The 13,935-nt window shown below is 33.0% G+C and overlaps 2 protein-coding genes across 3 annotated transcripts; both read right to left on the bottom strand.

Moving 5' to 3' along the window:
- Positions 1–413: 413 nt before the first annotated feature.
- Positions 414–2,883, bottom strand: LOC114382730 (60S ribosomal protein L10a-like). The gene is made up of 6 exons (XM_028342316.1): positions 2,825–2,883; positions 2,675–2,712; positions 2,322–2,541; positions 1,792–1,957; positions 1,214–1,419; positions 414–661 (listed from the first exon to the last, which is right to left on the bottom strand). The coding sequence occupies exons 2-6, from the start codon at positions 2,677–2,679 to the stop codon at positions 608–610; spliced, it is 651 nt and encodes a 216-aa protein (XP_028198117.1). The 5' UTR covers positions 2,680–2,712; positions 2,825–2,883; the 3' UTR covers positions 414–607.
- Positions 2,884–8,424: 5,541 nt separating this feature from the next.
- On the bottom strand, positions 8,425–11,208 carry LOC114381447 (N-(5'-phosphoribosyl)anthranilate isomerase 1, chloroplastic-like). 2 transcript variants are annotated; one of them, XM_028340702.1, is made up of 5 exons: positions 11,066–11,208; positions 9,841–9,903; positions 9,287–9,651; positions 9,048–9,211; positions 8,425–8,943 (listed from the first exon to the last, which is right to left on the bottom strand). In XM_028340702.1, the coding sequence occupies exons 1-5, from the start codon at positions 11,073–11,075 to the stop codon at positions 8,718–8,720; spliced, it is 828 nt and encodes a 275-aa protein (XP_028196503.1). In that variant the 5' UTR covers positions 11,076–11,208; the 3' UTR covers positions 8,425–8,717. The 2 variants fall into 2 exon arrangements, with proteins under 2 accessions (XP_028196503.1, XP_028196502.1); XM_028340701.1 differs by lacking the exon at positions 11,066–11,208 and adding an exon at positions 10,576–11,027.
- Positions 11,209–13,935: the final 2,727 nt, after the last annotated feature.

Here is a 13,935-nt window from a genome sequence, read left to right as displayed (position 1 = left end):
GGAAATTAAGGACTCATAAACAATATATATATATATATAATTTTAAGCAAATCAAAGTGAAAATATTACTTTCTTTACAAGTTATAGATGCTCGTAATGAGCCCAGTGGTAATTACACACAGTTAACAATATCTTCTAAAAAACACCTCTTAAATAAAATGAAAATATGAAACTTCAAATCAAATGCATTGTTCAGTCTGTTCAGCTAAATTTGAATAGTATTAATTTAAAGGTAATTAGCATCACAAATTTCTCATTTGAGAATTCTCTTCCATAATTGTCAAGCTCAGTGTTAATTATGCACAATTAACTATCATTTTTTAAATTCACAATTCAAAATTATTTTTCTACATAATTTATATCATGGTTCACAGGATGTTCAGCTAAAATTGAGGCCAAAATAGAACACGCAATTGAGTAAAAACAAAAGCAGCACCAAAAACAGCGCATATCATTATCAAATGTTTTTGAACATGAAAACGAAACACTTTAACATAAAAATCCATCCCACAAAACTGTAACAAGATGATAATTTGTATCTAGCTATTAAGATTAATCAACATATCATGCGCGATCACAATTTCACCGAAATAAAAAAAGAAATTCCTCAAAAGACACGGTAACATTTCCCCATTGTACTCTTCAGATACAAGCACCTAACCTGAAATCAACAAAAAATTATATTAGATGGCTTTCTGGCTTATCCAGATTGAAATATTGCATGGATAGGAAAGAAACAAAAAGAAAAAAGAAAAATTGGTATTAATGGATTGAGACTATAAAAATAGAATGAAAAAATTGCAAAGCAAACACTGCCAGCCAGAGTCAATAGGCAACAAATTCAACAAAGATGCAAACTAAAACAGCATTGGCCAAACTTCACATTCACTGATGTGAAATCACATTAAGAGCATATTGGACAGGCATATTGTAGAAAGAAGAGACAATAAAGAATCTTTTCATCATCTACATAACCATATAATCAGAAGATAAAACCTATGCGATAATCATGGATTCAATCCATGCCCGCCTGATATTGAAGACTATTATTATAGTAGCTGAGATTTTTATATAACACCAATAACCATTCATAAATCATACGTGATAAGCATAAAACAGCAACAAGAACATATAATTTCAAGAAAAGCACAATAAAAAAGAAGGCACCAGAGGCAATGAGTTTAAGAAATATTGAGTGTGGACTACTACTCACATTTTGCCAGTTCTTTTTCAACAAAGAGACAAGGAAGTTAACACTCAGTTGAACATTTTGGAAGATTTGCTTTTCCTCCATACTAACATTGCCCACAGCTACTCCCATGCAGAGCACTTTCTTAAGTTGAAATTTAACCATGGCCTTAGACTCATTAACCTTTGACTCAAGAGTTTCCTGGTGAGTAACAAGTGTAGGGAACTTTCCTGCAAGGTTACACAACATATCAATATCAACAAAAGTTATTAGAAAGAAACACAACATAAACATTCTTTCAAACAAAGCAATCCAATATATGCAGGGGAAGGGATTGAATATAGCATGAACCATAGGATATGGGAGTAATTTCAGATAACATAATGCAGATCATATTTACAAATATATATATATATATATATAAATATATATATATATATATATATATATATATCACAGAAGAGACCAAGGATTAATAAAAGACTGCAATGCCATCGTGTAATAATGATTAAAAAAAATAAAGCAAATCACCAAAAAACATCATTTGTCCAAAAAAAGATCAAAATCCTAAACCAGAAAAACATAACTACGGCAATACATGCCTGCTTTGTTGAGACCAGGACCCAAAAGACGAGGAATCTGCTTAATGACTGCTTCAGATGCTAAAAAAGCATGGTATTTTTTAGCTAGCTTCTTCACCAACTTCTTATTTTTGTTTAGCTTTTTCAAGGCTTCTACATCCATCCAGTCCAGTCCTATCTTCTCTGCCTACAGATCAGAGTAAAAACATCAATAACACAACAAACATGATTCAAAAAACTCTATGTAGCACACAGCATAAAAAACCAGAATCATTAAACATTTTAACCCACGTGGCTGGCATTCCTCTCATGGATTGCAATTCCAAAATCACAGATATATTGTCATTTCACCTTTCAACATAATCAAGCCATTACTAAAAACACATGGATTTACAGTCAAAATCAACATACCATCGAGGAGCTAATTATCATAAAATAGCTATTAAAAAAAAAGATAACAATGAGGTTAATTTCTTAAACTTGGGGGTTCCCTACAGCACCTAATTAAATGGCAACATAAAGAGTTTCGATGAATAGGGCAAATTAGATACCTCTTCAACATGCTGAGCATCACCAAGCATGCAAATTTTCATCTTGGGGCGAGGGATGTGGGGCAACTTGACGGAGCCACTGAAACGCTTGTCCTTCTGTGGATCGTAGTTCTTCAAACCGATTTGGAGTTCGATGGTCTCCACAAATTTGCGATTCTTCTCCTTGGAATCGGCCATGATTCCTGAGATGGCTTCACGCAAAGCATCACTCTGAAGCTTACTACACAACAAACACCACACATAGAAGTAAACCCTATATTCATCAATGAAAAACATAAACGAGCCTAAAAACTGTGAACAGAGGGAAGAAGAAGAAGAAGAAGAAGAAGAAGAAGAGAGTGTAATGTAAGCACCTCATCTTTTCAAATCGGCGACTCAAGATCTCGCAGAGCTGTAAACAAAGAACAAAAAAATCACACAAAACAGAAAATTGTTATCGGCCGCAGTGCAGAACAAGGGAGGGATAAAACCCAAATGGCAGATGTTCAGGGTAGGAAAAATACCTCAAGCGAAAACCCTAGTTAGGTTATGTGGCTGAAAGAATCAGTATATACCATGGATAGCAGGAAATGGGATGGGCCGGTCCGGGCCATTGAAATGGGTTTTGTATAATTATCTTTCGGCCGTTGCTTCTTGGACCCATGTTTTGCTAACTACACCTCCCTGAACATTAAAATTTTTAAAGAAAATCTCAAAACTACCCCGACATCAGCTTCAGATGCCAAGCTTCCTCTTCTCTTCCTCGGTCAAACGGTTCATTTTCAAAAAGGAAGAAGCTTTCTTGAGGGCCTTAACTTTATGAGGTTGTGACCGGAGATGAAAGCCGCCAAAGAAATAAATACTATGAAATTGATTTTCCATAAATGAATGTTGTTGTTTCTGATTGGTTTATCTGCAAGCTCCTTGTCCCGGATAGGGTTATCTGAAAGTCCTTGTTTTAGTTTTCCGGATCACAGATCCGTAGGTGTCATAGAAGCATTACGGATTAGGTGATCCATCATGGTAAAAAAATGACGAATTGTGGAATAATAATCTTCCTGGAATACTCTTTTTTTTTTGCTTAAGAAAAAACAATCTGAAACAATGTCAAAAGCATTATGGAATAACAAATCTGAAATATACAACAGTAAAATTCACCCTTACGAAATACCTTCTTCGATATTATGAAAACATAATTTTGGATAAAGTAATCTGTAGTACAAGTTGTTTTCGGATTACCAAATCCAGAATTATGAAATAATCCTGGATAAGGGCACAAACGAAAATTCATGACCAGAGCTGTAGCACTAGTGCATTACTTAGTCCTTAAAATCTTATTTGTCTTCTGCAGGAGAAGCAACGAGGACACCCTTTTTGTTAGGCAACAACATGTCCCTTAGTTCTGACATAATATCCATTGCGTTGTTGTGGTTCACTTCAACAAATGTTTTCTTCTTTTCTCGTAACGTAGGGTCTTTGGGTTGAAGCCTTTTATGGCTTATTATATGTCGCAGGTTCTGTTACTCGAAGCCTTACTATATTTATATTGTAGTGTAGGTGCCTTGTCGAGTTTAGGGATGGTAGTAGATACTGGATAGGGTATGATCTTCATACTCCATTTAAAACAAATATTCATTTCCAATTTTATATTTATGTATATAATAACTTTAATCTTCATCTCTCCCATTAGGCATTTATATATTCATTATTGCACATCTTATCCATACTTTACTTGTTATAAATTCAACCAATGAATACAAAATATTAATTAAAAAATTTACTATAAATAAATTAATATTTTACTCTTAAATCATCCAAACGTAGCATTAAAAATAAAAACATAAACTCGAGTCATTCAAATATATAACATAACAAAACAACATTATAAACCTAATAATCTAATATACAATAAAAAATTACACAACGATCATTTTGCTTCCACAGTTATGATATCTAAGTGAATACTAATGACAATAGCAAGAAGAGGAGTGGAAGTACAGTTAGGACTTAAATGAAATAACATATAACTTAAGAAATTTCTGAGTGATCATTTAGGTTATAAATTCACTTATTAAATTATTAATTCAATCAACAAATAATTAGTTGAATTAGATATTTACCTATTCACACATTAAATTTTTTTTAAAAAAAACTATAACATCTGTTAACACATTTGATACGCTATATTTTTAAGAAATCATTATACAAGTATTTTTAAGTTCAAAACATATAATAATTAGTAAAATACACAATAATTATTTACATATTTATCATATTTTAATTACGTTACGTTCTTATATTTATTTAGCTTCTTTTGAAGTTCATTTTTATTTTCTGTTTGGCTTGTATTGACTTTTCTAATATATTTCATCAAACTTTCGTCGTGAAAAACATCCTTCTTGCTTGGCCTCATATTTATACCCCCATTCGGTCCGAATGATTGGATTTTGACATGATCAAACTCGAAGAGGTTCTTCCCCATCATTTCTAAGGTGGTATCTTTTATTTTATAGCAAATCCCTTTCATGAAAACATTTCCTTTTTTCCTTTGAAAATCTTTTATATAAACATTTTCATAAACTATAGGTAGTTCCACCACCTTTTGCTAAGGAGCCATCCTTTAGTCTAAACTCTTAAGTAGCTTTCTACGTAGGGTTTATCGTTTTCATACACAACCACATGTAGATACAACAATCACGTGAATGCAATTGCACAAAAGGTTACGTCATCCATTATAAGCAACTTTGGGGATTTAGAGGAGAGGAAACTGGGAAGGAGATTTAAAACATTTTCAATGTATTGACTAAAATAACCTTACTTATATTTTGAAACCAAAAATTATAAGGTATAAAGCTAATTAATTTTTAAAATTCCTCCCCTCCCATTATGATCCAAAGAAGAAAAAGTTTACTTCTCCTACCTTTTCTTCCTTTTAACCAAACATCATATCTAATCAAAATATCCCCTCTTCCCATCGCATTCTTTCCATTAAAATCTCTCTCATCTTTTCCCTCCTTTGAACCAAAAAGTCTATTAATCAAACTAGTTTATAAGCTAGTGAAAGTAATTTGTAAGCTATTAGAATGACTTATTAAAGACACTCTTAGCGGATCAAAATAAGAGGTTGTAGCTATGATCCGAATAACACTAAATTTAGAATGATACAATTTATACCTCAAAAGATGAATTGATGACATATATTATTTGAGTGGTTTAGCTGGATATATTCCAATTTTTATTTTCGTGTGATACCATAATATGTAAATATCTTTACTTGAATCATAAAACAGATGAAACATTTATATAAAAAATATTGACGTACCAGAGTCCAATCACATACAATGTATAGTTGCTTTATTTTCTCTTCAAGGATTCATTGTAAAATTCATTTGTTTGTTGTGCTTCCAACCTCAAGCCAAATTGGCTTAACAAAGAAACACCAAGAGGAAACAAAAGGGGGCGGGGGTGTAAAACTGAAAAGCAAGGCCCAAGTCCTAGATCTCAATCTACAAGAATAGAAAGCTAAAAGAAATGTCTCATGAAAATTTACAACTTACAAGGGCATGAGACAAAACTAACTAAAGCTAAGACAATGAAGTGAAAAGAATAAATGTTTTGAAGTAAAAAGAGAAAAATGTATATCAATGTAAAAAGAAAATTGATGAAGTAAAGAGAAAAAAAAATTTGTGAAAAATATTTATACTTTGTTCGTCAAGATTGAGAAATGATATGTGTGTAAAGAAATTTGTTTCATCTATCAGGTAACCCAATAGACATCAATGGATACAATCTGCATAAGTTGTAGGGTCAACTTATTCTAGAGTTAACATTTTGTCTTGATGTATGGTGTAAATAGAGGTATGTACATCTTTTCTGAATTCAGATAAGGTTGTGATGTTAAGGAAGTTGACTAGCACCACCTTCATTGATTGTGTCACATTGTTGGCAACCACAAAAAGCCGACGATCTGTGTCAACTTGTAATGTTGTTGGCATATTAAGAATTGGTAGGTCTCCTTAGCACATTTTATGCCATTGTTCCAAGCCTCACTCCTACAAAGTCAAAGTATGGGAAAATTATTAAGTGTTAAAATTCTGTATCCATAAGTTGCACACAATAATAAACTATAAACTTTTGCAACCATGGTAGTAGTAGTGGGTCACCAACCTAACTACCTAAGATCTAACGTACAAATTTGATGACCAATAGCAGAGCCAAAAAAGTGATGGTGCACAACTTAGGTTGGGGACAGCAAAGTGAAATAATCCACATATGCATGAAAGGTGATGAAAAAGCAAAGTGCGAAATAAAATTAGACACGCTTATTGGTATTACAAAAAGCAATTGTATAGTTTTTGACCATAGAATTACTTTTTTTCATAAATAAATGAAGAGGAAGAAAGTAATAAAGGTTTGAGGAGCATTACTTAATATGAAGAGGGGACATGCCGGAGAAGAAAACTTTTGTGCAATGTGGATCAATGTTGTCTTCCACCCATTTAGACCATGTGTTGAGGACTCTTCCATATGCTATTGGACGAGGGACTTCATCGTACTCCGTGGATCTTTCATCAAACGGCCCTCGTCTATTTGCATATACATCATCACCCGACAAGCACACTAATAAGTTCCATACACTTTCATTTTTTGATCCAAAAATAAGATACAATATATATGAAGCTTTTTTGGTCTTTATTCTTTATAAAAAAAAAGTATCATATGTTGATTTCCCTAAGTTCTAGGATTCATCCAATTATTTTATAGAAGCTTTTTTTAGTCATAAAACATAGTCATACCCCCATTCATAATTTCCAACTCCCCTACTTTTCTATAGCTATTAGAATCCTCAAAAGAGTTGTTATAACTCAGTTTTATATTTGCTGCTTTGCCTCCTAAAATTTCCACCTTTTTTTAGGAAACACTTGTTTTTATTAGGTCTACGTCTATATGGGCAGGTCCCATGCAGAAACCATTTGGATCGATTTGCTCAAACTCACCCCTCTTATCATTTGTAGACAACTGGACTATCACTGTTTAGTCATTCAACTATTTATGTTAGACATAACATATGAACCTAGCCTAAATCACAATCGTTAAAGCTAATTAATCTGTAATACTTTTTAAAAAGCAATTATTCAAATTATTACTATCTTTATGTTGGAGAAAAGTATAAGCTAAGGAATCCTTTGTGATTTTTATAAGAGTATTGAGTGCCCCAGCCACTTGTTTATTGTTATCTACTTGCCAACTTCACTTCCATTGGGTGTGTAGGTTTGATGGTGGGGACATGGCTTTTTTTCCAAGTTAAGGCAATATGCAATGCAAGAAAAGCTATAAAAGTGGTAAGCTTCAAGGAAACACATTCATATATGTGAGTGTTCGTTTTAGTTTCAAAGGCAAACTGCTCCAATCATCAAAGTCAGCTTCTCCTCAGTTCACTCTTTCAATCTCTTTTCACCACCTGATCAACTTTCAGATGTATACATCATAGCAGCTAAGCTATGTGACAACCATCACTGCATACAAAGCCAAAACAACCCTCTATATAAACCCAATCTTATTTAACAGAAACATAAACAAGGATATAAGGACGGAAAAGGAGCCCTTAGAATTATATTAATGGTGTCAAACAGTGAAAGTTTGTGGATCAGACACTGCCATAGGAACAGAAACTACTCGTGTCACATGTCCACTGGTTCTTGTTTTTAATTGCTTTCAGTTTGAAGTAGGTTTATCCTTTTCGGTACAGAAGGAAAAGAAACAAGAAAAACCAAAGTAGCTCCTACTTCTCCTCAAACGCCAATTTCCAGCCATATATAGGCATCAATATGTATGCCCAACTCACATCGTCTGCAGTTTGATGCAGTTCCACTACTCGTGACTCTGAGTCAATCATTGCTGGGAGATATTTCAATAGCTTGCAAAATAGCCGCGTGTACTAACTACGAATCTAACAATTAGTGTTTCCTTTACTTCCAGAGAACCCAAATTCTTGTCTCATATTTGGCATTTTAAATGTGCTTGTTTAGTAGCACTTGAAACTTGAGAGTCTTCAGAGCGTTCAACTCTCTCAAATAAAACCATTTAAGTACTGCAAAAATTAGAACGTTACTTTATACCAAGAAGAGTAGAATTGCAATGAGGTTGTATGTAACGATAAGCAGGAAAAATATGACAATGTGGTTCTTACTTTTTTATATTTGAATTTGTATTAATTAAATAAAAATTGTACCCATGTATTCTCACCCCGCATTACAATATTCCCATTCCCATGCCTAGAAAACAGCTCCCAAGGAAGAACTTAAGGGGTACAAATTGTAATAGAAAAAAATTGTGACAAGACATCATGAAAGAAGAACTTAAGGATATTTCCAGATTACAATTCTTTTCTCAAGACTCATAATAATTCAAGGTAAATCAATATTGAACAGAATGCACTGCATTCATGAAGGAAGTTATTCTTGATTGATCCTTGCGGATACCATCTGATGCACAAATGCCACTGCTGACATCGACCCCTTCAGGCTTGAGAGTAGATAGAGCCTTAGAAACATTCTCAGGCTGGATCCCTCCTGCTAAGAGCCAACCATACTTACTTTTAATGTTTGGCAGTTTCAACTGGTCCCAATTGAATGCTTTACCACTGCAAAGATGTCTCATTAGTTCTATGATATTAACATGCAGAGGGAAAAGAAGATTATCTAACAAGCAGATGGACATTAAGCTATACAAGATATATGCCTTTACCTGCCACCCTTTGCACTGTCTACAAGGACCCAATCAACTAGAGAACACTCTTCATCAGAAATTGTGTTTAAAAGGTTTCCGTCCTCATTTACATGGAGAACATATATTACACGATTTTCCTGAATTAAAGACGGAAAAGCTAACCGAGATCCATATCCATGAAGCTGCATTGTCCAAATATAAAGAAATTAAGCATTTGATTGTCATGGAACGTACATTAACCTTAGGCCAAAAACTACCTGAACAAATTCAAGGTTTGCTGCATCAGAAGCTCTTAGAATTGTTTCAGAATCATCATCCACAAATACACCCACAGGCTCTGCTCCATAATCTCTTGCAACTTTCGATATCTCCAGTGCAACAGAAAGCGAAACAGAACGTTTTGAGTTAGGCCACATGACCATTCCAATAAAACTTGCACCAGCTTCAGCTGCCATTGCAGCATCTTTAGCTGATGTAATGCCACACATCTTAACCAAAGGTTGACACTTTCCAAGCTCCTTTGATGAGCTTAAATCATTTCCCACATCAGTAAGTTTGCAGGAAATTTTATGCTTAAGACCAAACCTTACACTTGAAAATTGCAACTTCTCTCCTCTTAAACCTACAGAAATAGTTTTAAAACATTTGAGTATTGGCTCATTTATGAACTATGACCTAGTCAGTAGTCACCATGCATGGTCATTGGTCAACACAAGCAAAGACATGTAATTAAGTTCACATTGATAAATGCTACTTTGGTTTCCACAAATCTCGAGACATATACCAGAAGAAGGACAAAGAATTGAACTACCAGAAATTGGTCTCATGTGAAATTTTGCAGCTCTAAGTTGTAAGTAACTCCCAGTGCTTGAACCTGTACAAAAAGAACAGCAAATCTTGCATGGTCAGCAGCACTTGTTTTAAAAAAAATGCAGGGTTTAACATGAGTACATGGAAAATTCTTTGCCACTAATGATAACTTGAAAATGCTAAATAGATATAAGCTTCAAGACAAATGTAGAAAATATAGCACAGCCTTATGATAGTTGCCAAGAAATTGAGCATTTATAAAGAACAAAGTTTGGGTCTATAAAACTCTTTATGACTGTAATAGCAGCAACAACTAAGCATTTTCCCACTGGATAATATTCTATTGTGAAACATGCCTATGGGCAAACGATCCATGGTTTGGCTTATAGTTCTCCATGGCCTTCCATTTATTCTACCCTCCTTATTAGAACTTCTACAGGACTTATGATATTTAAGGATAACTATGTCTCTGATAAAACCGAATATAAGAAAATTGGGGATTTGCAATCCCTAAAAAATTCATGTAACTGTGTGAATGGAGGCAGGAAGGATCAATGAATCAGAGCAATAAACCTTTTGTTTTATCCAGAGAAACACGACCATATGCAATGCATAAATGAATTGTTAAAAATGAGTCTGGACAAATTTACAAGCGCAACAAACTACTGTTTGATCATCACAAAATCAATTCAGATAACAGAGAGTAACATGAAATGAAATGGGTAAAATGAGAAACCTGAAAGCATTTTGATTTTGACACTGTGGAAAAGTACATTCAAAGCAACGACGGATTAGAACAGACAAGTAAGAATGCTAGGGTGGGAAAGAGGATCATGGGCAAGTTATTTTGTACCATTGGATATAGTAATATTAAATTTTAATGATCTAAGATTATTTTTTTCCTTTTTTCCTTTTCTCGTTCTACCCTTCACTTTCCCGATTTTCTGTCCGCATCTGTTCTGCAGCCATTACAAGCATCGACGGTGGTAGCAGCGCTGCAACTCCATGAATCCCTTCCACAGCCCACAGTGAGAGATTTATGACCGTTAAATATTAATATATCTAATGGTACAAAATAACTTTCCTAATTTAAGAATTGAGATTTGACAAAGAGAGATTTATCACAAAATCAATTCAGGTAGGAAATTCATCAAACATGTGGGATGCCAGGTTACAAACACTGAACAGAGAGTACCATTTAACATGAAATGAGTAAAATGAGAAACCTGAAAGCATTATGACACTTTGGAACGGTGATAAACCCGTCGCGGTGATTCAAAGCAAGGGTTTAGAACAGAGAAGTAAGAAGGGGGAGGGTGAAGGTGAAGATGCGGGTAGTTTGGGTATTTCCTAGTGAAGAGGAAAAAAAGGTAGTGTAAATAGTAATGGACCAAATGCACAAAGCCTGTAATGATATTATGTCTGGCCTGGGCTTTGCTGAACACACTGATCGTTGGGTCATGACAAGAATCCTGAAAAGATATAATTTTTTTATATGCTCAATTTATTATGAAAGCATACACAAGTTATCTATTTTTTTTCTTCCCGAAGTTCCAACCTAACATTATAATGGATTGAAAGCTGGATTCTTAGTAGAGAAATGTTATTTATACAATAATCTTTTTTTGTGTCCATCTCTCTTGCACTTCATTTATTATATGTATCCTTTATTTTATTTTATTTTTTGTTAATTTTAACAATCAATTGGCAGCTAGTATGTAGAAATTAGAGTTTAAATCCCTTTATATCCTATTACACCCATTAACACATGTGAGTGAAGTTTGTTTTGCCTTATATACACGGGAGACTGCTTTGATGCCATGACCACTTGTGTGGATGATGTCTGTTTTGCCCAAATAAGGTCCTAAAGGTTGATTTAGCAATACAATTACTACTAATTAGTAAGCATAGAAGTATATTACTGGAACGCCCCAGTGCACTAGTGTTTCATATTATAGTTCCGTTTTGTAATTGAATTCTCTCTTCCTTGGTTATTGTGCTTGCTTGAAATATATTTGGTGGCAAGAACAAAGAATGTTTATAAATTGTTCTTGTGATGTTGTTACATTCATCCTATCTCATCACAAGGATATTAAATTTTTATCTAGACTATATTTTACCTTTGCACTTTGCAGTGCCCACATCAATAAAAATTAGGTGACCGAAATATATATTCTGATTGCATCGGTTTAAAATGGAGGATACAAGCAGGGAATGTGGGTTGAGCTATATTGCAATACTACAATGACAACAAAAGGTACTACAAAATCAATTTGTAAGAAATGGAATAGAATTTTGTACCAATGTTTCCAAAAGAGAGGGAAAAAAAAACAGAGATATTCAGATGAAGCATCATAAACTACTATGCGGTTAGTGTCCTTCCCGGGATCTCTAAGGCCATTCACTTAGGTGGTGGTGCAATTAAACAAATTGATGGCTCTTACTGTCATTCTAAACAAACTGTCAACTGCAATAAACATTTTTTTATTAGCAAAATCTAGGGGAGGGGAGAGTACCTTATTTCATGGCTAAGGTATGCTTTATTGAGGGCTTATGGCAGTGGAAGTATAGTAGTAGAAATTGTACCTAATACTATGCTATCTTAAAAAGCTTGATCTTACTGAGCTATTAGTTAACACCGTTCTTTACATTTTTGTATTAGGATTTAGTTTTAAATAATCTTACGCTTTTTTTTTTTTAACAACAATCATTTTTACTTAAGATTACATTATTTATTTGGTCTTATAGTTTCATAATTTTTATTTTTTAGTCTTTATAATTTAAAAGTAGTTTTTTTAGTTCCTATAATTTATATTTTAATTTTTTTTAGTTCCTATAGTTTAAAAGTGTTATTTTTAATCCTTATAGTTTGTATTTTAATTCTTTTTTAGTCCCTATAGTTTGAAAATGATATTTTTAGTCTTTAAAATTTATATTTTAATTACCTTTTAGTCCTTACTAAAAAAAATATATAAAAATAATTAGCTACAAATTAGTTATAAATTATCAACTATTTTTTTATTACAAATTATCTTGTGATAAATTAATTATGAATTACTTGCTAATATTTTTGTAGTTAATTGTAATTGATAATATTACTCATATTTTGATAATAAGAACTAAAAGGGAATTAAAATATAAAATATAGGGACTAAAAAGACTACTTTCAAACTATAGGGACTAAAAGAAAATTAAAATGCAAATTATAAGGATTAAAAAAAATATTTTCAAACTACAAAGACTAAAAGAAAATTAAAATGTAAACTATAGGGACTAAAAAAACCACTGTCAAATGAACTAAAAATGTAAGAATCATGAAACTGTAAGGATTAAATAAATAATTTAACCTTATTTGCTGCTTTGACTTAATTACTCATTTGGTTTCTTTAATTTAGACTAAGTGAAATTTGTTTCTCTTGAGTTTTTTTAGCATTAAGTACTTTTAAAAGAAACACATTTGTGGGTTAAAGATCACAAGTATCTTTTAAATTTCAATCCACTGGATCTAGACTAGTACTATTTGTAATATGTGATTATTGTTGGTCTAAAAGAATTTTACTTTTGGGTCTTTGATTTCTCTTATTTGCCTTTCACCCAAACCTGATCTTTATCACTCGATAAGTTTTACATCTGGGTCTTTGATTTCCTTCAAATCAAACATTCTTCACCCATCGATTCATGTTGATGGGCATTTGATGTTGTGTGTCTATGCTTTGCCGCCGTTGCAAACTTGTTTATCTAATGGGCATTCAATTTTTTAATTTAGTTCCTTTTGTTTTGGACAATGTTGGACAAACTTGTTGCAATTAATGTTGATAATTCCTTTTGTAGTATGGATTGCAATCACATCTGGACTGGTGCAACCTTTTTTCGTTACATTTGGGAGAGAAAAATGAGTTGACTATTTTGTTCCGGATGATTTGAATTAAACTAGATTGTTTTTACTGCAATTAATAACTACCATTTACTTAGACTCTATTTAAATTTGCCTATGTTCATTTGTCTCATAAAAGAATGTCATCCTCTTTTGTCTCTATGGTAAGTCTTTTCTACTTTCAAGTTTTTTTTTTTTTTGCATTTTTACAATTAGTGAGTC

Source organism: Glycine soja, chromosome 13 (assembly GCF_004193775.1).
Source record: "Glycine soja cultivar W05 chromosome 13, ASM419377v2, whole genome shotgun sequence".
Classification (NCBI taxonomy): Eukaryota; Viridiplantae; Streptophyta; class Magnoliopsida; order Fabales; family Fabaceae; genus Glycine; species Glycine soja.
This window is presented reverse-complemented; position numbering and strand designations above follow the sequence as displayed.